Below are 27,490 nucleotides of genomic sequence, written 5' to 3' on the forward strand. Positions count from 1 at the left end.
AAATGGTTCTTCATCCTCGGAAGAACTTCAATGATTCAATCAAATGCCAGGTTCAAATCTTGCAGGAGAACTCAGAACTTAGAATATATAATAATGTTCTTGATATGTAATTGTTCTAACACAAGGGAACAACAGTAGCTTAACCAAATAATACATGGTAAAGCTTCTTTCTTTTCTTCCTTCTTATGGACGACGAGACAAATCTACAAAAGAATAAACAAACAGAGCACAGCTATTATAGGTGGGACATAAGTTTGATGGAAAAATAGCTTAGGGTTCTTCAGCTTCTTCTTCTTCATCTTCTTGTATCATGTTGACAAGCATATCGACTTGCTCTTTCAACATTGTGTTCTCTCTTTCAATCTCTGTTCTCTTGCTTCTTTCTTGTAGCAGCTGAAGTTGAAGATGCTCTAAGCACCGTGAATCCTCTTCTAGCTGCTCGTTTAACCCATCTATCTCTCGATCCTGTCACAATCCCTAAATCAAAGATCCCCAACAACAACAAAACACCAGCAGCAAAAATGTGCATTGTGTATAGCTTGTTTTACCTTTCTGTTCATTTCTAGGACAGCGATTCTTCGCATGCTCTCAACTACATCAACATTCACAAGCTTCCTCTTCTTACCGATCAACCAGCCTTTCGGGTAGTTTGCAGTCTCGAAATCCGGCGGTGGCAACAATGAATCAGCCGCTGTTGGTCGCTTTCCGTTCAAGTTCGTAATGGGTTCAAGTGGCTCGAACAGAGCTTTCCTTTTCTCGGACAGGAGAGGAGTTGTGGTCGTTGGTTCCCCAACTTTGTCGGTCTCCATTTCTGTTATCTCGTTCTTCTCTGGTGTGACCTCCATAACAACCTCCGGTGCCTTGTCTGGGTTCGCAGACGCTGCAATCAAAATAGTTAATGCTATGAGTTCCAAACTCACATGCAAACGGATCAGATCAAAACTAAAGTTGTAGAGTCATTGATTTTCCAAGCTAAAGCTCGCTAAATTTCAAGCATGGCTTAAACGATTGATAATTTCAGACTGCTTAAACGAAGCCCAAATCTTTCAGACCAGAAATAGAAAAGGTAGCTAATAAAAGACTAGAATCTTTGATGGTCTGAGAAAATAAGAAAGAGTGGAAAAAACCTGATCTTTTTCTTGACTTCCACGCGATCTTGGTGGTAGAGACAGGGAAAAAACCTCCGACAAACCCATCATCACTCACTGTCTTCTTCTCTTTCTCAAATCCAATCCCTTTCTCCATCTAATCTGAAAATTTCCCCACACACGATTATGGAGAAAGAGAAGTTGAAGGAGGTGGAGGAAAAGAAGAAGATAACGTACACGGGATCGAAATTCCAAGGAAAGAGGCTCTCTGTAAGATTTCAGTTGAACGGTAATGATTTGGCGTTTTGGTTACGACTACCAAAGGCTTTTGCTTTGTGTTTCAGCATCAGAATTCACAACTTGTGAACTGTTTTTTTTTATTCTTTAAAAAACAAAATATTTACAAGTCGAAAATAGTTGTCTTATCGTATTCTTTTAATGTGGGACCCCTTCCCTCTTTATTCCTTCGCTAAATTTTCATGCATCCTAATTGATTTAAAAAGTACTCTCCTAAAACACTTTTTTTTTTTTCTTTTTTTACTATTGTCAAAGTAATAGTATTATAATCAATGACCGACTGCTTAGATTTATTTCAAAACAATGTCATATTATCATTTGATTTGGTAGTACTAATTTGAACTTAAAATTAATAAGAAATTTAGTTGTTATATTTCCATGGGGGGGAAAAAAAAAAAAAAAAAAAAAAAAAAAAAAATATTTCCATGGAGAGAAAAAAATATTAAGGCCGCACAAGTTGTTTTTGAAATAGATAAATATATTTTTTGTGTTTTTTTTGGGTCAACATTAAAACAAGAATCAATTTTTGGAATTTGCTGAGAGCAGATGCCACGAACCAGAGCATCTTTCTTGAAGTTAGTAATCCTTGGAATGTGCGTCGGTCTTATTACAACATGCAAATATTCGAATTTAATTCTTGATATAAAATGTACTCTTGGGCTCAGTTGTACTAGTATAAACCGTCATCTAAATTTGGGCCTTGACCCATTAGGCTTTTATTTTCTTTTTCGTATCGACCCAAAATTTTTTTTTTGTTCCCCAATTCAGATCTTAGCGACAACCTCGGTAGGTTTTTAGTTTTTACCAATAAACGAAGCTAACCATCGAATTTAATTGGAGATTATTAGTGGGTTACAAGTAATTACATCAATCTCAAATTTGTTTTTTTTTCTTTTCTTCAGGTTACAAGAATTGGTCAAAATAATTAGCAGATTTTATTGGGCTTTAGTCAAAAGTATGATTGAAATGGCCTTGACCCAATGGGCTTATTTTGCCGTTTTGAGAACCAATGTAGACATTGTGCCGTTTTGAGAATCAATTAAAGGACATCGTGTCGGCGAAAGAGCGCCATCATCACCCAAAAACCCAAATCGAAGCAGATTATTGTTTGGCCAGTCTATCACACTTTTGCTCGCCGATTTCCAGATCTCAGTAGGGTTCTTGCTACAGGTTTCAGATCTTTGGATAGGCCTAGGGGAGTTTTATATCTGCTAATCGATAAAGGTTCTTACTTTATCTCTGGTAATTCGTAGTTGGGTTCTTTGTACTATTTTCTCGTCCATGGGTAGGCACGAATACGATAGTTCCTCGGAGGAAGAAGAGAGAGCTAGAAGAAGGGATAGGAGAATACGAGAGAGAAGCCCAGATGTTAGACGATCGAGGACGGAGACAGATGATGTTGCTCGTCGTGTTAGGGTTTCTGATGATGAGGACCATAAGAGCTCGCGACGAGATCTTGAGATTGGTGGTGGTGAGAGGCGCCGTGGAGATAAGGTTAGAAAAGAGACTTCTTCCGATGAGGAATTATCCAGGCGGTCGAGAAAGGATCGGAAAGAAGTAAACTCTGGTTCTGAGGATGATAGAGGTAAAAAAATTGAGGCAGGTAGTGATGCTGATGGTGAGAGGAGGGTGAGTAAAGGGAAAAATAAGGATAGAGTTAGAGCTGACACTTCTTCTGATGAAGAAGCAGATGATTCGAAGGGGAATAAAAAGGAAACTATGGAGGTTGAAGATGATTACGGTAGGAGTGGAAGGAGGAGAAGCCCCAAAGTCATGGAGAAACATGGTAGAGAGAGAAGTCATAGGGGTAGTAGAGTCATAGCTGATAAACCTTCTGATGAAGAAGATGATAGGCAGAGGAGCAGGGGAGGTAGGCGTGAAAGCGAGAGGAAGCGCAGGGATCATCGAGCATCTGACGACGACGAGGAAGGTGAGATTAGGAGTGAGAGAAAAGGAAAAGAGAGGAATGATAGAGGTAATGAAGGTCTCTTAAAGAGGGATCGGAGGGAGAGAGACTTGACTGATGGGCATGAGAATGGGAGTCGGCGTAGGGAAGTTGAAAGGAAAGATAGGAGTCGGAGGGATGATGGAGTTAGAGATGAAAAAGAAAGGAGACACAATGATAGATATGATGATAGTCAAAGAGACAAGGCGAGAAAGGAAGATAGCAGGAAAAGGGAAGAGAAGATTGAGGTTCCAAAGCCCAAGCTGGCAGAACTCAATCCATCTGAGAACAATGCTATGGCCTTGGGAAAAACAGGAGGAGTTTATATTCCTCCGTTCAAGCTAGCACGCATGATGAAGGAGGTGGAAGATAAGAGCAGCGTAGAGTATCAACGGCTTACATGGGATGCTCTCCGTAAAAGTATTAATGGGCTCGTTAATAAGGTTAATGCAAGCAACATCAAGAACATAATCCCTGAACTGTTTGCTGAAAATCTCATCAGAGGAAGGGGACTTTTCTGCCGTTCATGTATGAAGTCTCAAATGGCATCTCCTGGATTCACTGATGTCTTTGCAGCTTTAGTCGCTGTTATTAATGCCAAATTCCCTGAAGTTGCTGAACTTCTATTGAAAAGGGTCATTTTGCAGCTAAAGAGAGCGTATAAGCGTAACGACAAGGTTTGTCTTTTTTTGCTGTCCGAATCTAATTCTTTTTTAAAGCATTTTGATTTATATATATCATATTTATACATTGTTATGTATCATATTTGTTGTGGCAGCCTCAATTGCTTGCTGCTGTAAAATTTATAGCGCATCTAGTAAACCAGCAAGTCGCTGAGGAGATCATAGCACTTGAATTAGTCGAGGTACTTCTGGATGAGCCGACTGATGACAGTGTCGAGGTGGCTGTTGGGTTTGTGAGGGATTGTGGTGCGATGCTTCAAGACGTTACACCAAAAGGATTGAATGGTAAAAATCCTTTCAGCCTCTCTTTTTATTGGATAGAAATCTTGTTTTGATATGTTGAAGAAACATTAGACTATTTGTATTTACACTTAATCCATCATATTCTTTCACCAATGACTATTGACATACACTGGTATGATAATCTAGTTCTTTTGGAAAAAGATGATGTTGAAATTTGGTTGTGTGTCTTAGCTGTTTCATTTCAAACTTCAACAGTTTTTCATGGCATACATACATGCTCTATATTTCCACGGCTCTTCCTTTTATTTGCATATCTAAGCTCTTCCAGCTGTTAATACAGGGATTTTTGAGCGGTTTCGTGGTATACTGCACGAGGGAGAGATAGATAAGAGAGTTCAGTATTTGATAGAAAGTCTCCATGCTACTAGGAAGGCGAAATTTCAGGTAATATACTCCTTGACACATTGAATTCGAATCTGATATTATCAGTTTTGATAGATGTAACAGTATGCTTATTGTCACGGATAGCATAATGCTCATAAAATCTTGTTGATGGTTTACTTTCAGGGATATCCGGCCGTTCGTCCTGAGCTAGATCTTGTTGAAGAAAAATATTCGCACGATCTCTCTCTTAATCAGGAAATTGATCCTGAAACTGCTCTTGGTAAGCTTGGTATTGTATTTTAAAATTTACTCCATGCTCTAGAGATAGGTTACTATTTTGGAATTACTTAAACTGCTCTTAATTCTACATTTTTCTGATTGCAGATGTTTTCAAACCTGATCCTGACTTCGTTGAGAACGAGAAGAAATATGAGGCGCTGAAGAAAGAGTTACTCGGTGACGAGGAGTCTGAGGATGACGATGGCTCTGATGCTAGTTCAGAAGATAACGATGAGGATGAAGATGAATCTGATGAAGAAGATGAAGAACAAATGAGAATAAGAGACGAGACAGAGACTAATCTTGTTAATCTTAGGAGGACAATCTACCTGACCATTATGTCCAGTGTTGATTTTGAGGAAGCAGGTCACAAATTACTTAAAATTAAGCTTGAACCAGGTCAAGAGGTAAATTATGATACTCTTATGTTTTTTTTTTAGTTTTACTGTTTGATGTTGCAATGAAACCATCTTAAAGTTTGTGACTTGCTGGAAGTACACAAGTCTTATAACATTCTTATCCAATCAATGTTGCAGATGGAACTATGCATAATGCTCCTGGAATGTTGCTCTCAGGAGAGAACCTATCTGCGGTACTATGGATTGTTGGGTCAGCGTTTCTGTATGATCAACAAAATTCATCAAGAGAATTTTGAGAAATGCTTTGTTCAGCAGTATTCCATGATTCATCGTCTGGAGACAAACAAATTGCGTAACGTGGCTAAGTTTTTTGCCCATTTACTGGGCACAGATGCTCTCCCCTGGCATGTGCTTGCCTACATTCGGTTAACCGAGGAGGACACAACTTCCTCATCTCGTATCTTCATTAAGATCCTATTCCAGGTAACTGGAATTCTTAAAACTCATTTCACCATTCCATGAAACTCATTTTACCATTTCAGAGCTGTTCATCTCATTAGTTTGATTGGAGATAGGTTGATGTGATTGATCAATTAGGACTCTGCTGATGAATTTTGTTAAAGGTGTGGAAATTGGTTTTGAGACTGTTGTAATGATTTGGTGTTACAACTTTTGCATTGATTGCAGGAATTGTCAGAACACTTGGGGATTAGGCTGCTTAATGAGAGGCTTCAGGATCCAACAATGCAGGAATCACTTGAATCTATCTTCCCTAAGGATAATCCAAAGAACACTAGGTTTGCAATCAACTTCTTTACATCCATTGGTCTTGGAGGCATCACAGAGAATCTCAGAGAGTATCTGAAGAACATGCCAAGCCTCATCATGCAACAGCAGAAGCAAGTTGCGGAATCAGAATCAGGATCATCATCTGGATCTGACAGTTCTGGTTCCGAGTCTGAATCTGAGTCAGACTCATCATCTTCTTCTAGTTCGGATGAAAGCGACAGAGAGAAGAGGAAGCGAAGAAGAAGATCTTGAAGACTGTTCTGTTTGTTATCTCCACCAAATTTCTTGAAATTTTCACCTCTTGTTTTGGTAATTCAACTTGAATTTTTCATGAGAACTCGCTGAGCAATCATATGGGGCTGTTCTTGCATATCAATTACGTAATAACCTGATGACAAGAGACTAGCTACGCTAGACAATGGAGGTTGTGAACGGAAATGTTTTTGTTTGTGTTGTTGTCGTAAAATTTTAATGACATTTATACATAATTTGCTATGGTTTTTATGGAAAATTAGCTAAGTTCTACGTAATAGCTTTGTACTAAATGTAATATCAATTGTATTAAACTGTTTTAATTAAATTTGATCGATATTCGATAGGTCCGTAGATTTATATTTTGTGATCCAAATTTATTTGCGTGTTTGGATGGGAATCATGAGATATTTTGAATGGTGAAAAGCATCAAATTGCCAAGGAATCTTTTTTTCGTATATTTGTTCTTCAGATGATTTTGGTTTTTGGATAAGAACGGATATTATTTCTTTCTGATTTCAAAGTCAAAATATCACCATTTCAAAAACAAATCTATGCAAAAATTATTTCTTCAAAGTATACTATGGTGAAAAGCTTTCCAAAGCTACTAATGGTTTTTACTTTTATTTTTTAAAATAAAATGTTTTGGGTGCTCTTAGTTTAGTGTTAAATCTACCCACAGTATCTAAAACATACTTAATTAGTAAAGAAAACTGAATTGTACTTAACTACAGCTTTAAACACATGCCAAGTACCAACCTATCAACCATTTCCTTGGTCTTTCACATTTTGTTAACCCACACCAGAATTTACACCTCAATACAGTAGATGTTTTTCTTTTTTTGTTTGAACAAAGTAGATGTTTTTTTTAAAATTTATTTTGGAAAAAAATATTAAAATTTTAAACATAATAACAAAAAAGTAGGACTGGATAACTTTTTTTAATCTGTAGTAGATTAAAAATAGTAAAAAAAAAAAAAATTTTGGGCCGTGGAAATCGGTAGCGTTATGGATAAGGACACTTTAAGGATGAGTCACCGTTTCCTTTCTTTATAAATAAATCCCGCTTCTCTCTTTATCCAATTCATTAAATCCTAAATCCATTATTGAACCCCAAAAAAAAAAAAAAAAAAAAAAACTCTCCTTTATTTCACTTTCTATTACAAAATCATAATCTTCTCTGAGTTTTCTCTTTGATTCCATTTTGTGAACCACCGGAGATAAAAATGACAATTGCTTTAACGATCGGAGGAAACGGGTTCTCGGGTCTACCCGGATCGTCGTTTTCATCATCATCTTCATCGTTTCGATTAAAAAACAGCAGAAGAAAGAACACGAAGATGCTCAACAGATCAAAAGTCGTTTGTTCTTCTTCATCTTCTGTAATGGATCCGTATAAAACCCTTAAGATCCGACCCGATTCGTCTGAATACGAGGTCAAGAAAGCTTTCAGACAACTCGCTAAAAAGGTTTGACCTTTTTCCTTAAGCTCCATCATTTTAGATCTGATGAACCTTGTTTTCAAAACTGAGTTTCGTTTTTGGGTATCTGGGTTTCTGATCGATTTTGTTTTTGATTGTTGCAGTATCATCCTGATGTTTGTAGAGGAAGCAATTGTGGGGTTCAGTTTCAGACAATTAACGAAGCTTACGATGTAAGCAACTATTCTTTTTTTGGTTAACTTAAAACAGATTTATATTCGCTTCTTTGGTAATGAAAAATTGATCTCTTCTTTTTTTTTCTTTCTTTCTTTTTTGAAGATTGTGTTGAAGCAAATAAAGAATCAGATGGAAGGGACGGAGGAATTTGAGCCGTTCGATGTATACGATGAGGGATTGAACGGAATGAATGATCCAGATTGCGACACGTGGGAAGAATGGATGGGATGGGAGGGAGCAGGGACCCGTGATTACTCGTCTCATGTTAATCCTTACGCTTGAAAACGAATGATTTCACTAATTAATTTCGAAATCATCCGAAATGTGTTATGTATATAAATAACAATCAGAGAGAGACTGAAAGCACAACAATGTAAATAGGTGAAAAATTGTCTCATTTAATGATTTCTTAAATGTGAATAAAGTAGTTTCTCCTCTTCGTGTAAATCTCAAACATTCAGAATTTAAAGCGTTTTTTAGCTTTCCTGAATTTGCAAGTAATCTTTAAGATTATGAGAAGGTTAATTTTGACTTCTTCAAACCGACAAGGGTCAAGTTCCACGTTTGCTTTTAGATGTAGACAAAAAGTCACCAAATTCTCATTCTTTGTAACGGTTTCTTTATATTTTTATAATGAAAATCTAAACATATCAAAATACTTCAAAAACACTTTCCTTCTATCAAAACAGACAATTGCAGAATCTAATCCATGGAGAATGCTCCGCTGCAGTACCTGAAGAAGATGGCAACATCATTTCGTTTTTTTTTTTTTTTTGTTTGGAAACTCAAATTCATGGATTATGACTTTAGTATTAGGAACTAAAGAGTTTTACCTGTTGCTGAATCTTTGGACAGAGTCTGTAGCATCAAGAAGAGTTTCACTTGCTTTCTCTAAAGCCATGTAAAGCTCTTTACCTCTGTTTAGACGCGCAATGACCCACGTGTTGTTCTTCGCTCGAATGCATGTTTCCATGTCTTTCTCTTGCTTCGAGCGGCTCTTTTCTGTATCCACTTCTTCCCTTAGCTTGTTTAGTGCAAGCAAAGACTCCTACGAAATCAGAGACAATTTTGTAAATTTGATACACTCTTGGTTATGCTACTCACAGAGGTCGCAGTATATGAATATGATTGGTGGGAGTTCTCTCACCTTTGCTAGAGTTGCTACCTTTCCTGCCGGAGAAGCTCTGGAAACTTCCATGTCATTATCAACTAGTAAGTAACGGTAACCGCTTACATGGTAAGCGTTCTCACCACCCCACCCTTTCGATAGCTTCTCTTCGACTTTCAAGATTTTTGCCGATGCCTACAAAATAGCATAGAGATGATAAGGGATGGAAAAAGATTTTACAATGAAGCAAGAGAGGTTTACAGAGGTGAGCTAACGTTTTCAATAACTTGCTGCTTCACGAATGAGATGTCTAGCTCTCCATTAACAATTGCAGCGGTAGGCACGAGAAGAACCAAGGTCAGACTTTTGTATTGATATGTCAAAAAGTAAAATCTTTCCTGTGTCTTCTGTATCAAAATTGTCGGTGTGGCATCTATACCCCAAATATCAGTTACAAGAAACCCGTCTTTCCCTTTCGACCACTTATCTTGCTGCAAGGGTCTAATAACACGACCTGTGCTACTACCATTTCCTGAAGGCAATGTACCACCTGAACCAAGAGGGAGCACTGAGGTAGATCTAGAAGATATTTGAGGTGTCACGGATCCCTTGCGTAGATATGACCAGGAACTTGTGCCAGAGGATAGTGCGTTTGTGGTCAATCTCATGACAGAAAATGCAAACAAGTCGACGGTATCATCCTGTCAAAAGAGAGATAGAGAGAGATGATATGGTCTACACTTTTAGTATTAGTGGAAAATATAGATTACACAGACCACAACAATTTAAGAATCTTAACGACTCAACAATCTTGGCTAAAATGAATATTGTGAGTGGGGGATTTGAAAACATACAGGTGAGAGAGTTGTTGACACCAGTAGATCATGAAATAGAATCACAGAGTGGCATCGAACGGTCCCAGCACATGAATCTAGCACTCCGACAAGAGACTGTACATCTAAATAAATAGTAGTCAAAATAGTGAACTATTGTTGTATTGCGAAACAGATCTTCTGACGGAGAAACAAACCTGAACTTCAAGTGCTGCATCTCTTGCTAAAGTTAGCATCTGAACTGTTCCACGCTCTGTCAAAGTTTCACGGAAGGAAGGTAACTGATGTTTCTTACAAACAAAAAGATCTGCGCCAAAATAGAAAACCTTTTGATAAGTGCTATTACACAGGGAGTTTATGGGCTAGACTTGGTGGATATTGCTTACCATTTAAATAGTCTGTGATGAATGGATACAAGTGCGATCTTATAAGTCCTCCAGTTGGTTCTTTCTCAAGCAATGCCCTAATTGACCCTTGAAACATAACAAAGAGAGAGTGTACTTCCTTAAGAACTCTCCGCAATGCATCAATCCTCCATACAGCTTCAATCTCCTTATTTTTCTCTACAACCTACCAAAGTCTAAATCAAATTTTTGTTCTCTTTATGCATATGAATAAAGTACGAATTAAGTGCTAAAACAAGTGAAAGAGTTGATAATGCTGTACCATGACCATCCAGATATCGGGCTCGGCCTCATAGAAAACATGGGAATGTCTCTCTGCTTCAATTACCTCACAAGCTGCCTCCGGGGAGAAAAGTCTGCATTTATATTCCATAAACCACATCTCAGAAACAACCAAAAATACAGGCAAAATTCATGTGAACATGAGACAACACCAATCAATCCATGAGCTTGAACATCTCTGTAAAGAAGGAAAATCTCTAGTAGCTAACCTGGTGAACGTGATAAGCCCTTCGCTGAGCCCGATAACGGATAGCTGAGTCGAGAAGGTAAGATCAGGAGGATAGAAGAACAAGATCTTGTCGAGTTCTTGTCCTTCGTGTTGGCCTCTTCTTAAGTCAAACACGCAAAGACGAAGGCTTTCACTACCAGAGCTCATGGACGCCATTCCCATAGCTTCTAAGAGCTCATCAACCACCCCTAAAGCACAAAAAAATGTGTATCGGAAATTAGGCAATAAAACTAACTCTGTATCTGAAATTCATAACTTTCAGGCACATCATCACCGTCGAACCCTAAAATTTACGGTTTTGGGGGTTCAGATCATTGCAAAGTGATCACTTTCGTCCAGAAAAATGCGTAATCCATATAAATTGATTACCTTTGAGGATGAACCCTAAGAACAAAGTCCAAGGAGTGATCGGCCTTCAATTAGTTCAACAACGAGAATCGCAAAGTTGATTTCGATGATTGTGGACTCAGATCTACCAATCAAAACTCGAACCGATCAAGAAAAATTTAGCAGCGGGTAGGTGGTGAGAGGAAACGGGTCGATAAAGTTACCGGGTTAGGATCTAAAATGGAGTCGGGTCGTAGAGGATCTTCAGATTCTCATCGGCTTACGTCATCCATTGTCTTTTCCAATGATTCTCTTATTTTCTAATCGCACGTTGTTGTCACCTACGTACACTCGAATAATTTGATTTTGTCTCCTCAATCTATCTATGAATAATAATTCCTAAACCGGTTATAGTAACATTTTGACATATCATTCTCTTATTTAATCGTCACGCTTGGATCAAATAATTGGATTATTAGTACGATACTAACTACTAATTGAATTAATGCATTGAAACTTAATTAAATAAATACCTAGAGAACGAAGTTGTGTTAAACCGATAAGTTAGAGCCTAAACCAATATAAATTAGTTAAGAATCGGTTTGCATTTCGGTTTGAAACCTCTCTTCTACATGATTTTTTTCCCGTCCACAAAAAAAAGTTAAAACTTTTGCTTCTTCTTCGCATTCACTCAAACAAAGTAGAAGACGGAATCCAGCCCAGTCACTTCCGCAATCCCCCTTTCGTTAGGGTTCGGAGATTGTTTATTGGAGGTGTTTGTTGATTTTTTTTTTCTTCTGTACAATTTCCGACCTTTTTGGTATATTTTTCTCTGTTTTATTGTTTTGGGACGATCCATCTGATTTTGTGGCATTTAGACCGAGGAAACACTCAATCATATATTCTGATCTTTGCCTTGTCATGTATGCTTTTCTTTTTCCTCTGAAATTTTTTATTTTGTGCGAAAAAGCTTCCATCTTTGATCAGTTTGTGAGGCTTCTTCTTCGTTTTCTGATTACAGCTGAGTAGGATGTATTTATTAAATTTCCATTTCCATTCTTGACTTTTTATCAGATAGACCTTGAAGAGATTCTTATTATATTTCATCCTTGTACTTACTTGGTTTTGTAGTATCTGGAGATTGCCAACAATGTCTGAACTCAAAGAGCGTTTGCTTCCTCCAAGACCTGCGTCAGCTATAAACCTTAGAGGGGATGCAGGTTCTCGTCCTTCTCCATCAGGGAGACAACCACTCCTTGGAGTTGATGTTTTGGGTCTCAAGAAGCGTGGACAAGGGCTTAAGTCTTGGATTCGTGTTGATACTTTTGCCAATTCTCAGGTCATTGAGGTTGATAAGTTCACTATGATGCGCAGATGTGATTTACCAGCACGTGATTTAAGGCTGCTTGATCCTTTGTTTGTGTATCCGTCAACCATTCTTGGCAGAGAGAAGGCTATTGTTGTTAACTTAGAGCAGATCCGTTGTATTATTACTGCGGATGAGGTTTTGCTCTTGAATTCCCTTGACAACTATGTGCTTCGCTATGTTGTTGAGCTGCAGCAGAGACTAAAGGCAAGTTCTGTTACTGAGGTTTGGAATCAGGACACACTCGAATTGAGCAGGAGGAGGAGTAGAAGTTTAGACAATGTGTTTCAGAACTCATCCCCTGATTATTTACCTTTCGAGTTCAGGGCTCTTGAAGTTGCCCTTGAAGCTGCTTGTACCTTCCTTGATTCCCAGGTCAGTGATCGATCGATTCAGAACTTCTTGAATTTAGTATGCTCAGCATTAATATTAGATTTCCCTTTGTAGGCTTCAGAGTTAGAGATTGAGGCATACCCATTATTGGATGAGCTTACCTCAAAGATCAGTACTTTAAACTTGGAGCGTGCACGTAGACTAAAGAGCAGACTTGTAGCATTGACGAGAAGAGTTCAGAAGGTTCGGGATGAGATTGAACAGCTAATGGACGATGATGGGGATATGGCAGAAATGTATCTAACAGAGAAGAAGAAGAGAATGGAAGGATCTTTATATGGTGATCAATCTTTACCTGTTTACCGATCAAATGATTGTTTTTCTCTGTCTGCACCAGTGTCTCCTGTTTCTTCTCCTCCTGGGTCCCGTAGACTTGAGAAAAGCTTGAGCATTGTAAGGAGCCGGCATGACAGCGCTAAGAGCTCAGAAGGCGCAACCGAGAATATAGAGGAGCTAGAGATGTTGCTGGAAGCATACTTTGTTGTCATCGATAGCACTCTCAACAAGCTTACCTCGGTAACATAACATAAAACCTGCTCATTTGTGTTCATTCATCATCTTGTTTTAACAGCAATTAAAAGCAACTCTCTTTACTCTTCAGTTAAAGGAATACATCGATGATACCGAAGATTTCATCAACATTCAATTGGTATACCTTGAAATCTTGATCTTTTTTTAGACAAGTTATTTGCTTAGGAAACCGTAAGAGTCTGCTGAAAATTTCTGGAATTTGCAGGATAACGTACGGAATCAGCTGATCCAGTTCGAGCTGCTGCTAACTACTGCGACATTCGTTGTAGCCATATTCGGGGTTGTAGCCGGGATCTTTGGGATGAATTTTGAAATAGACTTCTTTGAACAGCCTGGTGCTTTCAAATGGGTTTTGACCATTACTGGAGTGTGTGGCCTTGTTGTATTTTTGGCATTCGTTTGGTTCTACAAACGTAGAAGACTCATGCCTCTGTGAAGACATAACTGCCCTGACACGTAGACGATTGTTTTACTTTTTGCTTAAATTTATATATTAATCGTCTGTGACCTTTACTTTACAAGATGAAACAGTATTTTTTTTTTTTTTTTTTTTTTTGGAAATAAAGGGCAATCCCATTATTTAAAGATTTCCTAAAACATGAAGAGACTCTAAAGTACATTATAGAATATATACAATAAGGGAGACAAATCCCAATTGGACTAGGAAACCCTAAAGCCCAAAGCCCACTAAGACTAACATAAACCGTCATTGGGCGAATCTTCTAGAAGATAGACATGGGCCTTCTAGAACATGGACATGGACCTTCTAGAACATGGATATGGGCCACGGTTATGGAGTCCATCCGTAATGTGGTTTACAACACAATCCCATTATTTAAAGATTTCCTAAAACATGAAGAGACTCTAAAGTACATTATAGAATACACATTATAAGTTTCAGAAGGTGTATTCAAAACTTAAAAGGTTTTCTAGATTCAACATGTTTACACGAAATAACTAAGTGTGACAAGTAGAAGATTCTATTAGTGTTTATGTTCCTTAAATTAATATGTTAACCACATGTGACCTTTACAAGAAGAAACAGCATTTAACGTATCGCAAATTTACAACCATCTCATTATCTTCGATATAGAAACCTCAGAGTAGAGTGTAAAAATACATATCTGAACTCAACCACAGAGACATTACTGAGTTTGAAGACATGGAAAACAATGTATGGATCATTCACAGTCATTGACTAGAGTCTCCAAAAAGGATTCCAATCACAGAATGTAAAAATAGATATCTGAACTCAATCACAGAATGTAGTTGACTAGAGTCTCCAAAAAGGATTCCAAGTGGGGGAGATGACTACTTATCCGAGGATGAAGATGATGAGAGACGAGCTTTTCGAGCTTGATCGGCTTTTTCCAAGTAATCTTGGTGAGATCGATGCTTTGATCCTAAAAGAAAAAAGGTTTACCAAACAAGAGCCAATAAGATAAACAACTAGCCTAAAGAGAACCAAACAAGGAACCAAATGTCACATATAGCAAATAAGAACCGAATCAGTACCGCAGATATATATATATATATATATATATATATCATCCTCTTCCAATTCGGAATCTAAAGAGAAACATAGTTATATATAAATAGCCCAGAAAAACGAACCTTGATTCATTAGATACCAGGGGATTCCGAAGATGATGGAGATAATCCCGATCCCAGCCAAAACGTGCTTCTTCTCCCCACTGTAGACATAGTGCTCCATCTTTGCCCTAAATCCTCCTCCCAAATTGCTCTTGCTCTCATTTCCCATCTCGATCTCCACAGGTTTTGCTTCTTCTAGGGTTTATCAGGAATTAGATTTCTAAAATTTTAGGCCCATTTATATTACAATATTATTTATACCCCATATTTACTGAGTTTTGACCCCATTAACTTACGAATTTCATATCCTCGTCCCATTAAGACCATTAAGCGGCCTTCTCATGATGAGCTATGGCTGCTAGGAGACTAACGCGAACTGCACAATGGTCGATTGTGCAACAACAATATCTTCTACGTTTAGTGTCGACTTCATTGTTTTCCCACTCATCTTTCCAAAACCACTCCTTCCCTTCAGCATTTCATCGAGCAGGTCTTGTGCATTCTCAAATCGTAAGCTATGTCCCACGTTTTGTCTCCTCCAACCACTTCTCCACTCAAATCATCTCCGCCATGTTTGATGTCAACCAAGCCTTGGCTCCGTTGGTACAGGGTCTGATTGATTTGATCAGACATGTCTCTGAGCTAGAGTCAGAGGCGGATGCCATGGCATCTCTAGAGGAATCATCCTTTGATCTAAATCATGACTCTTTCTACTCTTTAATCTGGGAATTAAGAGAGGAATGGAGGCTTGCCTTCCTAGCATTCAAATGGGGAGAGAAACGCGGCTGTGATGATCAGAAAGCTTGTGATTTGATGATCTGGGTCTTGGGTAATCATCAAAAGTTCAACATTGCTTGGTGTTTGATCCGTGATATGTTTCATGTTTCAAAAGATACTAGAAAGGCCATGTTTCTCATGATGGACAGGTTCGGTTTCAGCCTCTTTTGTTGAATTTGTTATTGAAAGATTTTACCAGGTAATTGAATTTGGTGGCTTGGTATTCATTGTAGATATGCTGCTGCTAATGATACTATCCAAGCTATTCGGACATTTGATATTATGGATAAGTTTAAACACACCCCTGATGACGAAGCATTTCAAGGACTGCTATATGCCTTGTGTAGACATGGGCACATTGAAAAAGCTCAAGAGTTCATGCTTGCAAGCAAAAAGCTCTTTCCGGTCGATGTTGAGGGATTCAACATCATTCTTAATGGTTGGTGTAACATTTGGACTGATGTGACTGAAGCAAAGAGGATTTGGCGAGAGATGGGGAATTACTGTATCACGCCTAACAAGGACTCTTACAGTCACATGATCTCTTGCTTCTCTAAAGTTGGGAACCTTTTTGATTCTCTCAGGCTATACGATGAGATGAAGAAACGGGGATTGGCTCCAGGGATTGTAGTTTACAATTCTTTGCTTTATGTGTTGACCCGTGAGAATTGCTTTCATGAAGCTATGAAGCTTTTGGAAAAGATGGACGAGGAAGGATTAAAACCAGGTTCAGTCACCTACAACTCAATGATACGTCCCCTTTGTGAGGCTGGAAAGCTGGACGTAGCCAGGAATGTATTGGCAACCATGATAAGTGAGAACCTTAGTCCAACAGTTGATACATTTCATGCATTCCTTGAGGCTGTAAATTTCGATACAAATTTGGAGGTTTTAGGCCAAATGAAGGTTTCTGGTTTAGGTCCTACAGAAGACACCTTTCTTCTTATTCTTGGAAAATTGTTCAAGGGAAAGCAACCAGAAAATGCTTTGAAGATCTGGGCAGAAATGGATCGTTTCGAGATAGTGGCTAATCCTGCTCTTTACTTGGCTACAGTACAGGGCCTCTTGTCATGTGGGTGGCTTGAAAAGGCCAGAGAGATCTATTCAGAGATGAAATCAAAGGGGTTCCCAGGAAATCCTATGCTCCAGAAACTTCTGGAGGAGCAAAAGGTGAAGGGGATCAGAAAAAGCAAGAGGATAGATCTTCAAAAAGTTGGTTCTCAGGGAGGCTATAAGGGTCAGCGATCAATATACAAAAAAGAATCAGATACGGGTAAGACTTGAAGAGTGTGGATCAAACAACTCATGTATCAATTCTCAGACCTCATGGTCTCCACTCTTCTGAAATATGTTATGTGCAATCTGCACGACACCAGAAGCTTGGTTCCCAGCCTATCCGTTCCATTTGGTTTGTCTGCTTTCACTACATCTGCCGTGCAGTTTTCCAGGTAGTCTTTTCGTCCGTTTTCCTAAAGGAGAATATCAATGAATCTGTAATACTAATCATTTGCGACTATAGTATGCTGATTCAGGAATCTCTCTCCAGAATTACATGAAAGACATTAGAAACTAGTGTGATTCTTGATTGTTACACGCCCACGGCCCACGCATCGCTGCGCGTTCAAGTTACAAGAAGTTACGGTTCAATGTGTTATGATAAGAGCCAGACCGCACAACAGGCAAAGGCTATGCTCAATGTGTTTCGAAGGCAAGATCTTCAGAGCTCTCATTGTCTATTATGTCTTTTTCTGTATTCTTTTGTCCTTGGACTTCGTTTTTTATAATTCTTCTGTATCATGACTCATGAATCAATAATGAATGTTATGGGTCCCTTGATTATGGCTCGCTTTTGACTGTTGCAATTTTCATGCCACATTTCAAGGAACCATCATTTTACTCCATCAGAAAAGCTATGGGTCCCTTGATTATGGCTCGCTTACTTTATTTAGTTGCAGCTTCCGAAAATTGATTATTGCTATTTTAAAACCAAACTTGGCTATCATTGAGAGCATGCCCATTAAACACAAAAGGAATATTTATTAGCCATAGGTTTTAGGGCACTTCACTAGCGGTCTAGCGCAATAAATTTGCCTGAAGATCAAAGCGAGAAATGTCTCTAGATGAAATAATTGATATATATATATATATTCTTCTGGATTTTGATGAAATTTGCATCTCATTCATATATACTATAGTTTACAAACATTACAACATAATACAGTTCTCAAAAGCGAAAACTCTCTCAAGTTACATCTAACAATTTCGTAAATGAAAAGATCAGATCAAACCTCGAACTACGTACTACTCCGCATTTCCCTGTTTTAACTTCTCCGCTTCGATCTACTGCCATAAAATTTTGCCGGAGGCGATGGAGAAAACTCGTAAGCAGTCGAGGAAATATCCATTTCCCCTCTCAAGATTCTCACAATTTCACTAACATGAGGCCGTAACTCAGGTGCTTTCTGCAGACAAGCCAAAGCCAAGTTAATGCACAATCCTGCTTCTTCCTTGTTATACACATCCTTCAATTTCTCGTCGACCAGCTCAAGAACATTCCCTGACTGAGCCAATTGCCTACACCAGCTCACCAAATTCGCTTTTTCAAGCTTCATCGGTGATGCAAGGACGTGTAAAGGCCTCCTACCCGAGATTATCACTAGAATCAGTACTCCAAAGCTGTAGATATCGCCTTTCTCCATCAAGTAACAGCAACCGCCTCCATATTCCGGTGCTATGTAACACAATGTTCCTCTCATACTCGTCGTCGTGCTGCTTAATTCGCGGTTGAACAAATCACCACTCCACATCTCATTCCCCATTGATCTATTGTAGTTCTTCTTCTTCTTGCTGCTGCTATTGCTTTCCCTTCTCCATGCTCTTCTGAAGCTAAATTCTCCCGCTCCTTCTCCTTCTCGGTCATGCACGCTGTTTTCACCCTTTTGACGAAAACAGTAACGAAAATGTGGGAATTTCAAATGATTCTTGAACTTGATTCTCAGAATTCTAATCTTCTTTTTGTTATTCATCTCATCTTGATGCTCTTCCTCTCTCCACCATTCCTCCATATTCCTGTGCTTCTTCTTCTTTTTCAATTTCTTCTTCGTCTTTTCGTTGATCTCTTCTTTCGCAAACTTCTCTCCAAGAGTGTCAAACCTATATTCATTCAAACCAGACTCATCTCGATCTTCTGCTTTATCGATTGTCCTAGTGGAAACTCCCAGCTCAGGAGTAGTGATGACCTTCTTCTCATCATCCCAATCCGGATTCGCCGTGTCAATCTGACTCCCTATCCATTCCCTGACATAGTCTTTACTACACAATTCACCACTCCCTTCTTGCTTCCACCACCAATCTCTCCCCCATTGCTTAGACCCCTTCCCCAAATCAAGAACCGAATTAGGGCTCAAATTCATCTCATTGCCCTGATCAAACTCATGATCCTCACATGACAACACAACATGATTGACTTTAGAATCATCCCCATCGTGTGAAACCTCTTTTCCTTTTGTCTCACCCTCCATTGCTAAACTCATCGAATTCAGATTCATTCCCTTAACGTTACGACTTGTTCTACTGTTCTTGGAAGACGAAGAAGCTTGTAGAGCAAGAGCAAAATCAACCTCAGGATGCGTTGGAGTACCAATGGCGGTCTGAGGAGTGCTCTCTCCTCCAAAATTCCCAGAAAGTTCTTGGCTGAACAAATCAACCCCATAACCTCCCTCCACTTTAACCCTAGACAAACCAAAATCCGAAATCTTTGCCCTAAATTCAGAATCCAGAAGAACATTACTAGGCTTGATATCTCCATGAATCACTGGTGGGTCACACCCGAAATGCATAAATTCGAGAGCTTTCGCTACATCGAGGAGGATACTGAATCTCCTTTCCCAATGCAAGCACGAATCTCCATCTTCGTTAAAGAGAAGCTCTTGAAGACTCTTGTTTGGCATATACTCGTAAATCAAGAACCTGTGATGCTTCTCGACGCAATAACCTAAAAGGGTAACCAAAAAAGACGATTTTAACCCGCCAAGAATCTGTAACTCGTTCTGAAACTCGGTCTCTGTTTGAATAGAGAGATTATCGAGTCTCTTAACCGCGAAAAGCTTGCCCTCTCTTGTGATGCCTCTGAACACAGTACCAGAGCCGCCTTTACCAATCACATTGGATTCGTCGAAATCGTTTGTCGCTAGTTTGAGCTCTTTGTAAGTGAAAAGCTGGAGCTTTAATGGCGACGCAGCAGCAACGTCGAAAGGGTTGGTTCTAGAGCGGTTAAGAAGAGAAATCCAGAGGTGATAGATGAAGTAGAGAATTGCGAAGAAGATTACAAGAGAAGATGAGATTGTGAGAATCAAGAAGAGCGTTTTTGTTCTGTTGATGAATAGCTTTGGTCGGATTGGATTTGGTCTTGAAGGCATGTCTCTCTGTTACAAAGATAGAAGAATCGTTTGTGAACATTCGGTATCTCTCTCTCTCTCTCTCTCTCTCTCTGTGATCAGGTTTAACTCTGAATCTAGCTAGCTAGTCGTTGAGAATGTCTAGACGAAAAAAGCTGTTTCATTAGTTTGCTTTATTTCTTTATAAGTTTACTTTGCGAATTAAATAATTATGTCACTTTTTTAAAACAAACTATACCGAAGAAAATCGAGGTTCAAACTGCGTAATAATTACATATAGAGAAAAAAATAGGAAAAGAAAAGTTATTATTTTATAGTGGATGGATTTGACAAAAATATAAAAGGACAAAAAAAAATTGTGATTAATAAAGAAAGAAAGGAAATGATAATGTTGTTTATAATGATGATGTTACTTGCTTTTGGTAGTGGATCACATAGTGATGAGGTTAAAAACTTAAGATTAGACTTTTTGTGTCTTTTTTTTTTTTGTGCCTAGTCGTTCACTTGCTAAGTTAGGATTGAATATTTGGGTGATTAGGATAACGCAAAGAAGAGATTAGTTAGTATGTTAACGAGATTCAAGAAAAAAGAGATACTTAAGAAATTAGTTAACGATCGAGTTGGGAGGCGAAGTGTTCAAGATCCGCTTTGACTGCTTCGGGAGTTATGCATAAATTTTGTACTTTTGCCCCATATCTTTAATATGCACATATCCCACCCACCCCCTTTTTGTAGTCTTGCACATTAAACACATATTTTAGCATATGAAATTATGTTCAAGTGACTCTATAAGAAAAGCAGCATTGCTTTGATCACACACTCGAGTTTGAAAAGGACACACTCTATAGCTGTTTGGCAAAACGTACACGAATCTCAAAGATTGCAAATGGATATTTTGGTTTAAAACTCGACAAAAACTTGTGAGTACGTATTATGGTATAGAAAGATCCATAACGATTCTGGTATTGTTACGACAAATGTAATGTCAAGTTCGTAAGAAAACAAAAAACTCTATGGGATGTCCCATTCTTTATGTTTGTGATAAAGTCATAAGTGGGTGTATGTGGACCAACAATGTCATGTGCACTCAGATTTTTGAATTTTTTCGTTATTCAAAATAAAAATGAAAGAGAGTGAGTCAGAGTAAAAGAATCTCCACTGTCTTTTGTTATCTTGCCGGCCTTACAGAGTTACAGCGTTCGATTGGAACCATTATTATCATCAGTAGTTTCTCTTTTTAGAAATTGGTGAAGAAGACACGATTAAGTGCTATTTTGCTTGATTTTATAAACTATAAAGGGAATTTATATAGGTAATTACCAATATCAGAAGTTTCTATAGAAACTAGCTATTCAAATCCATAAAAGAAATTCTAGTCTATCAAAACTTCACATAGTCTAAAATGCTTTCCATAAAATTGCTAGTACAATCTATTCTCTACAAGTTATGTAATAAGCACCACATAATAAGCATTGGCTGGTCATGGGATTTTTGGTGTCAAACCAAGCATAGATTTGCCGATAATGTATTGATATTCTTTGATGGATCGGAATCCTCTCTTTGTGGCATCTTTCTGTTTTTGACGATTTTTGATTACCAACCTTCAAATAAGTAAGGAGAAGTTATATTTGCAACAAAGAAAACAAGAAATTTGCTACAAATATTTTAAAAGGACTAAATATCCATGCATTATTTTAATTATCCTCAAACATCAATTTCTCAAAGACGATTTACATCAACACAAGAGGAAAAGTATATGAAATCACGAAATTTAGCGTTCAGATCCTAAGTATGATTCAAAACGATGGTGCTTCATTGACAAGGAACATGACATAAAGATGCTTCGAGATATAATAAGTATATGATTCCTTATAAGAAATAGAAAACACCAAACCTTTACTCGTCCTGAACAGAGTCTGAATCCACCTCTCTGCTTCTTGCTTACGTTTGGATGAGCTTTTTGATCTTTCCTTTCTGCCGATGACACAATATCCCAGCATAGTCACAGATTTTGAAATTGGATGAAAAACAAATTCTAACTTGAAAAAAATAAAAGGAATAGAGAAAATTTGTCGCAGGTTTCTGTGTTGTCTTTTTTTTTTTTGGTTTCTGTGTTGTTTGTGGCATGTCTTAAAGATAAGCAATTTAGATTTTTTTTTGTTTTGTTTTTGACGTCTATGTTTTCTTACCTTTGTAAATTGAATTTCTGCTGTAATTAACGTCCCAAAAAATGACAGTTGGGGAAATTTCTACCGTCAAACTAACCTTCGTACACAAGAACAGTGAAAGCTCTAACTAAAGTAGAGGTTTTTGTTGCCTTAGAAGCTGAAGATTTGTGGCAAGTCGTTATAGGCGTTTTTATAGTCGTCAGATTCAACAGAGTTTTAGGTTTTACTCTCATCAATGGATCCTTAAGAAGAAAAAATGCAGAGTCTATACATAAGAACAAATAAATTATGAAGATAATAACTTGGGTATGGCTACAAGGAGTGAATAGTTCTGTTGGATCAAGTTCTAGATTGTGTTCCCCGGTATTTGCATCAAGCTTTGGTGCTAACGAACTTAAGGATCATAAACTAAGGATCTCCGAGAGTTCAAAGAGTTAATAAATCTGAGAAAGCAATCAGAACCTGATTTTGATGCACTTGATACAGAGAAATTAAGCTGAGTACTTACAATGTTCTCCTATACCTAAAACTTCGAACAGAGTCTTAAAGTAAAGAGTCACATTAATGTTGTTTAATCATCTTTATGTACAATAAAGTTAAACCCTTTTTAATTTCAAGCATTCATTAGATATCACGAGGATCAGCAAAAATCACCGAAGTATATCTCGACCTAGTCCAGTCAGACAGTTCAGGTTCATCGGAGAGTTTCTTGAGGCACCAGAGATCTTGAGCCCACGAAAGCCGTTTCCAATGAGGAACGACTAAAGCCACTGCGTCTGATGGGCTAAGCTCTGCCGCTAGCGCTCCACATCCTCTGTCGTATCTCCCAATGTTGTGCACAAAGGAGCATAAACTTTTCATGAGCCGTGGACCGTCTTTGCCTTCCATGTGCATGCCATACATGAAATAAACCCAAAACTTGTCGAACACGTTAGGGAACGAAGGTAATTTCATCCATGGCATACAAGAATCCAAAAATCTCGAACCGGAGCAAAACGCGTGTGTTAACCGGGAAACGCCTTTCATTTGCAACCTGAATACATCTTTGGTGCTCCAAACGCTTAGTATCGCGAAATTAGCCGGGATATCGCGGTCTAAGCAATTTGATTTGGGACCGTGTTTTTCATTTGGCACGGCTATAAACGTTCCTAAGCTGTTGCGGCTGGTTAAAATTGCATCAATGTCACTAGGGAAGAATTCTGAGTTTTTGAAAATCCGGGTGTAGATTGATTCGGCGGTTTGGGGAGTTAGTCGGAGAATTGCGACATCTGAACTGATCGGTTTGGTGTGGGCGTGAACCGGTTGAACCAGCATTGTCGGTGTACGGAATTTGACATAGGAACATTTCTTGGTGAACAAGTTAATGGAATGCTCGTTGGTACAATCAGTGGCCATGTACGCGTAGGTTGCGCCTTGTTGCTTGAACCATTCTTCAAGTGCTTGCACCAATTTCGTTCCTATGCCTAAGTTCCTGCTCAAGAAATCAAATTCAAAAATTAATTAAGGATTAGTGCTTGACCTATTATACTTTAAAATTAAGTCTGATTTGTAGAAAAGAGATTAGTTTATTTTGAGATTAATTATGTGAGAGGAAGGATTAATTGGGTGGATACAAGTGTCGACTAAGGGCAACTTCTTTCTTTTGAATAATACCTAACTGAATCTATCATCAACTTTATCTTTAGAGTTTATTTAATATGTGGAATTGAATCGAATTTTGTAATAGCAGAACATATATTGTCATATATTATAATCTATAGCAAAATGAATATTTTTAAATGATGTTAATGCTTTTTAAGTTAAGTGAGTTTTATGTAAAAGTATATCTCTTCTAGTACTAAGAAATTTCTATTTCGAAATCATGAATAGAAAAATTATTTATCATATATCTATGTGAGTGATGTGACTATATATGTGGAAGGTAGATAAGGAAACGGGTAAACATGGAATGGACACGTAAATTTTGCATCTTGTATTTTGTAAAAACAATGACTTCAAGAAAACAAATAGCGAAAAAAACTTGTGAACAAATTTGTCCTTGTCACGTTTATGATCATTAGATAACGGTAATGGTAAATTGCTCGTCCATGATTATTGTGGAAAAGCATGAGAGTGACTTTTGACTTCTATAATTTGTTTGCCAATTAATGAAGTTAATGTAAAATACATATTTGTTTTTTTGTCAACAAATTAATGTAGTCCGTAAGACATACAATTACAAATCATGAGTAATTATACTTTTATGTAAAAATTAATGGATCTAGTAGAATGAAAAAAAGGAAATTACTAACCGATGGGAAGGTGAAACACGAAGACCAAGAACATAAGCGAGTTTGACAAATATAGAGTTGCCTCTAGTCACAGTTTTAACACATCCTCTTACAACTCCCACTATCTTTCTTCCTTCTCCGTACTCTGCAACCTACACTTCCTCGCATTTTTTTCATTATAATCACATCATCAAATTCCATATATAAAAAATACCCTAGTCACGATAAAAAACCAATAACTTACTCACCGATACATACATATTCTAATAGTGAATGTGTAAAATAAGAGATTAGTTATATATTACCAACATAGTGTGAGACGGAAAATGACGAACGCGACGAACCGGATCGCCCAATAGATCAGAGACCATTACCGGTTTGCCATGATTCCCGGTTTCGTCACATTTTCGTTCCATATCTTCCACGTCACGCTTGTCCCTTTCCTCATCGTATTCTCTGATCACCACCACCGCGGTCGCAACTGCAGCGGCGGCCACTATTTTACTCGTCATATATATAACTTGTTGAGACGAAGAATAATAAGAGTGGTGGGTCTTAGTAAAAAACTCTGATCGAGAGAGGGTTCTTGATTTATTATTGGTGGTTATAAGTTGTGATTATTTCGTGATGTCATTTATATATATTATATAGAGACGGCTTTGCAAAGTTTATGGAAACCTTTTTATTATTTAAAAATCTTTGAATGTATTTTTTTTTCTAAATGGTACAATAATAATCATCATATTCGAGTTTATTAAACCGGTTGGTCAGGTACTTTTTGGGTTTGTCGAATCACAAAGGTATGAATAATGTGAATTTAATTATTGTGCGATCAGAAATAAAACAGGAAATCTGGTGAATATGGACGAAAATTTTCGATAGAACTGTGCCAAGCACGTCGATCATGTGAGAGCCGATTAGACTAGCTAGTTTTTTTTTTTTTTTTTTTTTATGTTTATCATTTGATCCACAAATTGGTCCATAAGATCACAGGTCCCTAAGAAATTAGATTAAAATCTATGAAAAAAATTAATCATCAACAGAGTTAGTCTCTCCAAACAAGATATGTAAAACTCTAGCTAGTAGTATTTAACTAAGTTTTAATCAGGTATAAATTCCCAAGAGAAAGGCGCCTAAAGTTGTACAGCAACTTATGGTAGGGAATGAAGTAAATTGTTAATCAAGGCATCAGTGTGTCGTTAGTGCATATGGCGGCGGTTCTTTACGCTAAATAATTGTAATTATTCAGTGATATATAAAAGACTTATAGAGAAATAGTACTATAAGAGTTCAGATTTAAGGCCACGTAAATATCAAGCTTTTTGTTTTATTCCTAGATTTTGATTATGGAAATAATTTTAGTTTAACCAGTTGTTATTATCAGTATTCAAAAAAGCAATAGGTGCTAAATTGGCGGTGATCCAAAGTTTAGGGCTTAGAACGCCTAATCGGGTCGCGATTTTTTAGAAGGTCTAGACGTTTATAACATAAAACATTATAAATATAATATTATATATAAAAGTTATATAAAATATCTATATAAAACTAAAAATTATGAAATTATAAACAAAAACTAGATAAAATATTTATTTATATTTATATTAAACAATATATAAATATTTATAACTATATATACAATAAAACTCTAATTGAAATTGAAAAAATACATTAAACAAGATATGTGTAATTTTAGGTGGTCAAAGCGGTTATTTAGGCGTCGCATAAGAGCTTAGCGCTTAGTCGGGACTTAGACGACTGCCTATACTGCTTTTTAGAACACTCGTTATTATACAGGTCGGTAAGATTGCTAGTGGCTCTTGATTACATGCTATTAGATAATGACATGACATAACATTTGAAATAACTAATTGATAGTACAAAACGAAATTCAGAAAAGGACAAACTTCAGGTTCATATAATTGAGAACTTGAGTGTGCTGAATATTGGTGAGTAGCTCTAACCTATTATAGTTGATTTATGAATTTAAAACATCATTTGACAAATAAAAACAAGTAATAGAAAACATCGTATGGTATGAACCAGAGAGACAAACAGCAAATGACAAAACAAAAAAAACAGATATTAAAATAACTTTTTTGCCAAGAAAACATATTACATTTATAATTTATTTTGGGACTTATGGATTTCTTTTGTTCTTTGCGATTTTTGGTCGTTGGGTCTCTCTCATTGGCTAATATCTCTTTTAGATTTTGTGTCTTTGATATATTGAAAACGAAATCGTACTGTAAGGACATCCGATAAGCACTTCAAACCTAATTCAATATCTAAATTCCAAACGACAACTACCTCTAAGAAACTAATATCCTCAGCGTGAAGCCAATGTACAAATCGACAGCAAATAACTGTAGTTAAATTTAACTGTTATTTATTTTTTGAAACAGAAAATAGAAGAATATATGATTTTATATAATTTACAAAATCGACAGCACATAAATGTAGAAATTCTAATACATGTGAAAAGGTTGAAGGAGAAAAAAACATAAGGATAAGAATGTAAGGATAAGAATGCATTACTCATATCATATATGATTATATCACATGAGTTCCTTTCAATTTGCTCTCTTTTTTTTTTCCTTGCCATTTGTGTTTTCTAAAATGATTTTTCTTTCTTATTTTATATAATAACTGTGTAATATAACTACTAACTAAAGAATGGTAACTGCGTTTTGCGGTGCGGGAGAAATGCGGTGCGGTTCAAATAGTAACGAAAATACATAGATACATATGTATATGCAGATATTTTGACACTGTTACAACACTGTTGCGGTGAAGTTTTGGGTGCGGTATTGGTCACCATTCACAACCTTAATATAC

At 37.4% G+C, this 27,490-nt stretch overlaps 9 protein-coding genes across 16 annotated transcripts; 4 read left to right on the forward strand and 5 right to left on the reverse strand.

Moving 5' to 3' along the window:
- Positions 1 to 57: 57 nt before the first annotated feature.
- Positions 58 to 1,471, reverse strand: LOC9323867 (protein HEADING DATE REPRESSOR 1). 3 transcript variants are annotated; one of them, XM_021033969.1, is made up of 4 exons: positions 1,326 to 1,464; positions 1,128 to 1,245; positions 549 to 880; positions 58 to 465 (listed from the first exon to the last, which is right to left on the reverse strand). In XM_021033969.1, the coding sequence occupies exons 2-4, from the start codon at positions 1,243 to 1,245 to the stop codon at positions 271 to 273; spliced, it is 645 nt and encodes a 214-aa protein (XP_020889628.1). In that variant the 5' UTR covers positions 1,326 to 1,464; the 3' UTR covers positions 58 to 270. The 3 variants fall into 3 exon arrangements, with proteins under 3 accessions (XP_020889628.1, XP_020889627.1, XP_020889629.1); XM_021033968.1 differs by having other exon boundaries at positions 1,128 to 1,250; XM_021033970.1 differs by having other exon boundaries at positions 359 to 465; positions 626 to 880; positions 1,128 to 1,471.
- Positions 1,472 to 2,402: 931 nt separating this feature from the next.
- On the forward strand, positions 2,403 to 6,695 carry LOC9325331 (pre-mRNA-splicing factor CWC22 homolog). The gene is made up of 7 exons (XM_002887757.2): positions 2,403 to 4,007; positions 4,109 to 4,298; positions 4,597 to 4,700; positions 4,824 to 4,920; positions 5,025 to 5,326; positions 5,456 to 5,761; positions 5,966 to 6,695. The coding sequence occupies exons 1-7, from the start codon at positions 2,667 to 2,669 to the stop codon at positions 6,317 to 6,319; spliced, it is 2,694 nt and encodes an 897-aa protein (XP_002887803.1). The 5' UTR covers positions 2,403 to 2,666; the 3' UTR covers positions 6,320 to 6,695.
- A 688-nt stretch (positions 6,696 to 7,383) lies between these two features.
- Positions 7,384 to 8,437, forward strand: LOC9323868 (chaperone protein dnaJ 8, chloroplastic). The gene is made up of 3 exons (XM_021034505.1): positions 7,384 to 7,788; positions 7,905 to 7,973; positions 8,080 to 8,437. Exons 1-3 carry the CDS (start codon positions 7,546 to 7,548, stop codon positions 8,257 to 8,259), a joined length of 492 nt encoding a protein of 163 aa, XP_020890164.1. The 5' UTR covers positions 7,384 to 7,545; the 3' UTR covers positions 8,260 to 8,437.
- Positions 8,438 to 8,487: 50 nt separating this feature from the next.
- Positions 8,488 to 11,476, reverse strand: LOC9323869 (vacuolar fusion protein CCZ1 homolog B). 3 transcript variants are annotated; one of them, XM_021034502.1, is made up of 11 exons: positions 11,385 to 11,476; positions 11,203 to 11,305; positions 10,814 to 11,022; positions 10,585 to 10,678; positions 10,305 to 10,488; positions 10,116 to 10,225; positions 9,940 to 10,035; positions 9,361 to 9,786; positions 9,125 to 9,280; positions 8,811 to 9,025; positions 8,488 to 8,710 (listed from the first exon to the last, which is right to left on the reverse strand). In XM_021034502.1, exons 3-11 carry the CDS (start codon positions 10,993 to 10,995, stop codon positions 8,680 to 8,682), a joined length of 1,494 nt encoding a protein of 497 aa, XP_020890161.1. In that variant the 5' UTR covers positions 10,996 to 11,022; positions 11,203 to 11,305; positions 11,385 to 11,476; the 3' UTR covers positions 8,488 to 8,679. The 3 variants fall into 3 exon arrangements, with proteins under 3 accessions (XP_020890161.1, XP_002889268.1, XP_020890162.1); XM_002889222.2 differs by lacking the exon at positions 11,385 to 11,476 and having other exon boundaries at positions 10,814 to 11,021; positions 11,203 to 11,378; XM_021034503.1 differs by lacking the exons at positions 8,488 to 8,710; positions 11,385 to 11,476 and having other exon boundaries at positions 8,807 to 9,025; positions 11,203 to 11,378.
- Positions 11,477 to 11,689: 213 nt separating this feature from the next.
- On the forward strand, positions 11,690 to 13,994 carry LOC9325332 (magnesium transporter MRS2-10). Of its 2 annotated transcripts, none has more exons than XM_021034504.1 (5): positions 11,690 to 12,083; positions 12,292 to 12,901; positions 12,974 to 13,435; positions 13,521 to 13,568; positions 13,656 to 13,994. In XM_021034504.1, the coding sequence occupies exons 2-5, from the start codon at positions 12,311 to 12,313 to the stop codon at positions 13,884 to 13,886; spliced, it is 1,332 nt and encodes a 443-aa protein (XP_020890163.1). In that variant the 5' UTR covers positions 11,690 to 12,083; positions 12,292 to 12,310; the 3' UTR covers positions 13,887 to 13,994. The 2 variants fall into 2 exon arrangements, with proteins under 2 accessions (XP_020890163.1, XP_002887805.1); XM_002887759.2 differs by having other exon boundaries at positions 11,691 to 11,933.
- A 484-nt stretch (positions 13,995 to 14,478) lies between these two features.
- On the reverse strand, positions 14,479 to 15,418 carry LOC9323870. The gene is made up of 4 exons (XM_002889223.2): positions 15,340 to 15,418; positions 15,065 to 15,238; positions 14,713 to 14,853; positions 14,479 to 14,641 (listed from the first exon to the last, which is right to left on the reverse strand). The coding sequence occupies exons 1-3, from the start codon at positions 15,368 to 15,370 to the stop codon at positions 14,762 to 14,764; spliced, it is 297 nt and encodes a 98-aa protein (XP_002889269.2). The 5' UTR covers positions 15,371 to 15,418; the 3' UTR covers positions 14,479 to 14,641; positions 14,713 to 14,761.
- LOC9325333 (pentatricopeptide repeat-containing protein At1g80880, mitochondrial) lies at positions 15,344 to 17,668 on the forward strand. 3 transcript variants are annotated; one of them, XR_002328886.1, is made up of 3 exons: positions 15,344 to 15,969; positions 16,054 to 17,268; positions 17,340 to 17,668. XR_002328886.1 is itself a non-coding variant. In XM_002887760.2 (2 exons), exons 1-2 carry the CDS (start codon positions 15,395 to 15,397, stop codon positions 17,102 to 17,104), a joined length of 1,626 nt encoding a protein of 541 aa, XP_002887806.1. In that variant the 5' UTR covers positions 15,344 to 15,394; the 3' UTR covers positions 17,105 to 17,668. The 3 variants fall into 3 exon arrangements, 1 of the variants encoding a protein (XP_002887806.1); XR_002328887.1 differs by having other exon boundaries at positions 17,367 to 17,668; XM_002887760.2 differs by having other exon boundaries at positions 16,054 to 17,668.
- A 309-nt stretch (positions 17,669 to 17,977) lies between these two features.
- Positions 17,978 to 20,429, reverse strand: LOC9323871 (putative receptor-like protein kinase At1g80870). The gene has a single exon (XM_002889224.2). It carries the CDS (start codon positions 20,236 to 20,238, stop codon positions 18,142 to 18,144), a length of 2,097 nt encoding a protein of 698 aa, XP_002889270.1. The 5' UTR covers positions 20,239 to 20,429; the 3' UTR covers positions 17,978 to 18,141.
- A 2,418-nt stretch (positions 20,430 to 22,847) lies between these two features.
- LOC9325334 (probable N-acetyltransferase HLS1) lies at positions 22,848 to 25,970 on the reverse strand. The gene is made up of 3 exons (XM_002889225.2): positions 24,961 to 25,970; positions 24,677 to 24,807; positions 22,848 to 23,856 (listed from the first exon to the last, which is right to left on the reverse strand). Exons 1-3 carry the CDS (start codon positions 25,165 to 25,167, stop codon positions 23,010 to 23,012), a joined length of 1,185 nt encoding a protein of 394 aa, XP_002889271.1. The 5' UTR covers positions 25,168 to 25,970; the 3' UTR covers positions 22,848 to 23,009.
- Between the last annotated feature and the right edge of the window lie 1,520 nt (positions 25,971 to 27,490).

This window comes from Arabidopsis lyrata (assembly GCF_000004255.2).
Source record: "Arabidopsis lyrata subsp. lyrata unplaced genomic scaffold ARALYscaffold_2, whole genome shotgun sequence".
NCBI classification, from domain to species: domain Eukaryota; kingdom Viridiplantae; phylum Streptophyta; class Magnoliopsida; order Brassicales; family Brassicaceae; genus Arabidopsis; species Arabidopsis lyrata.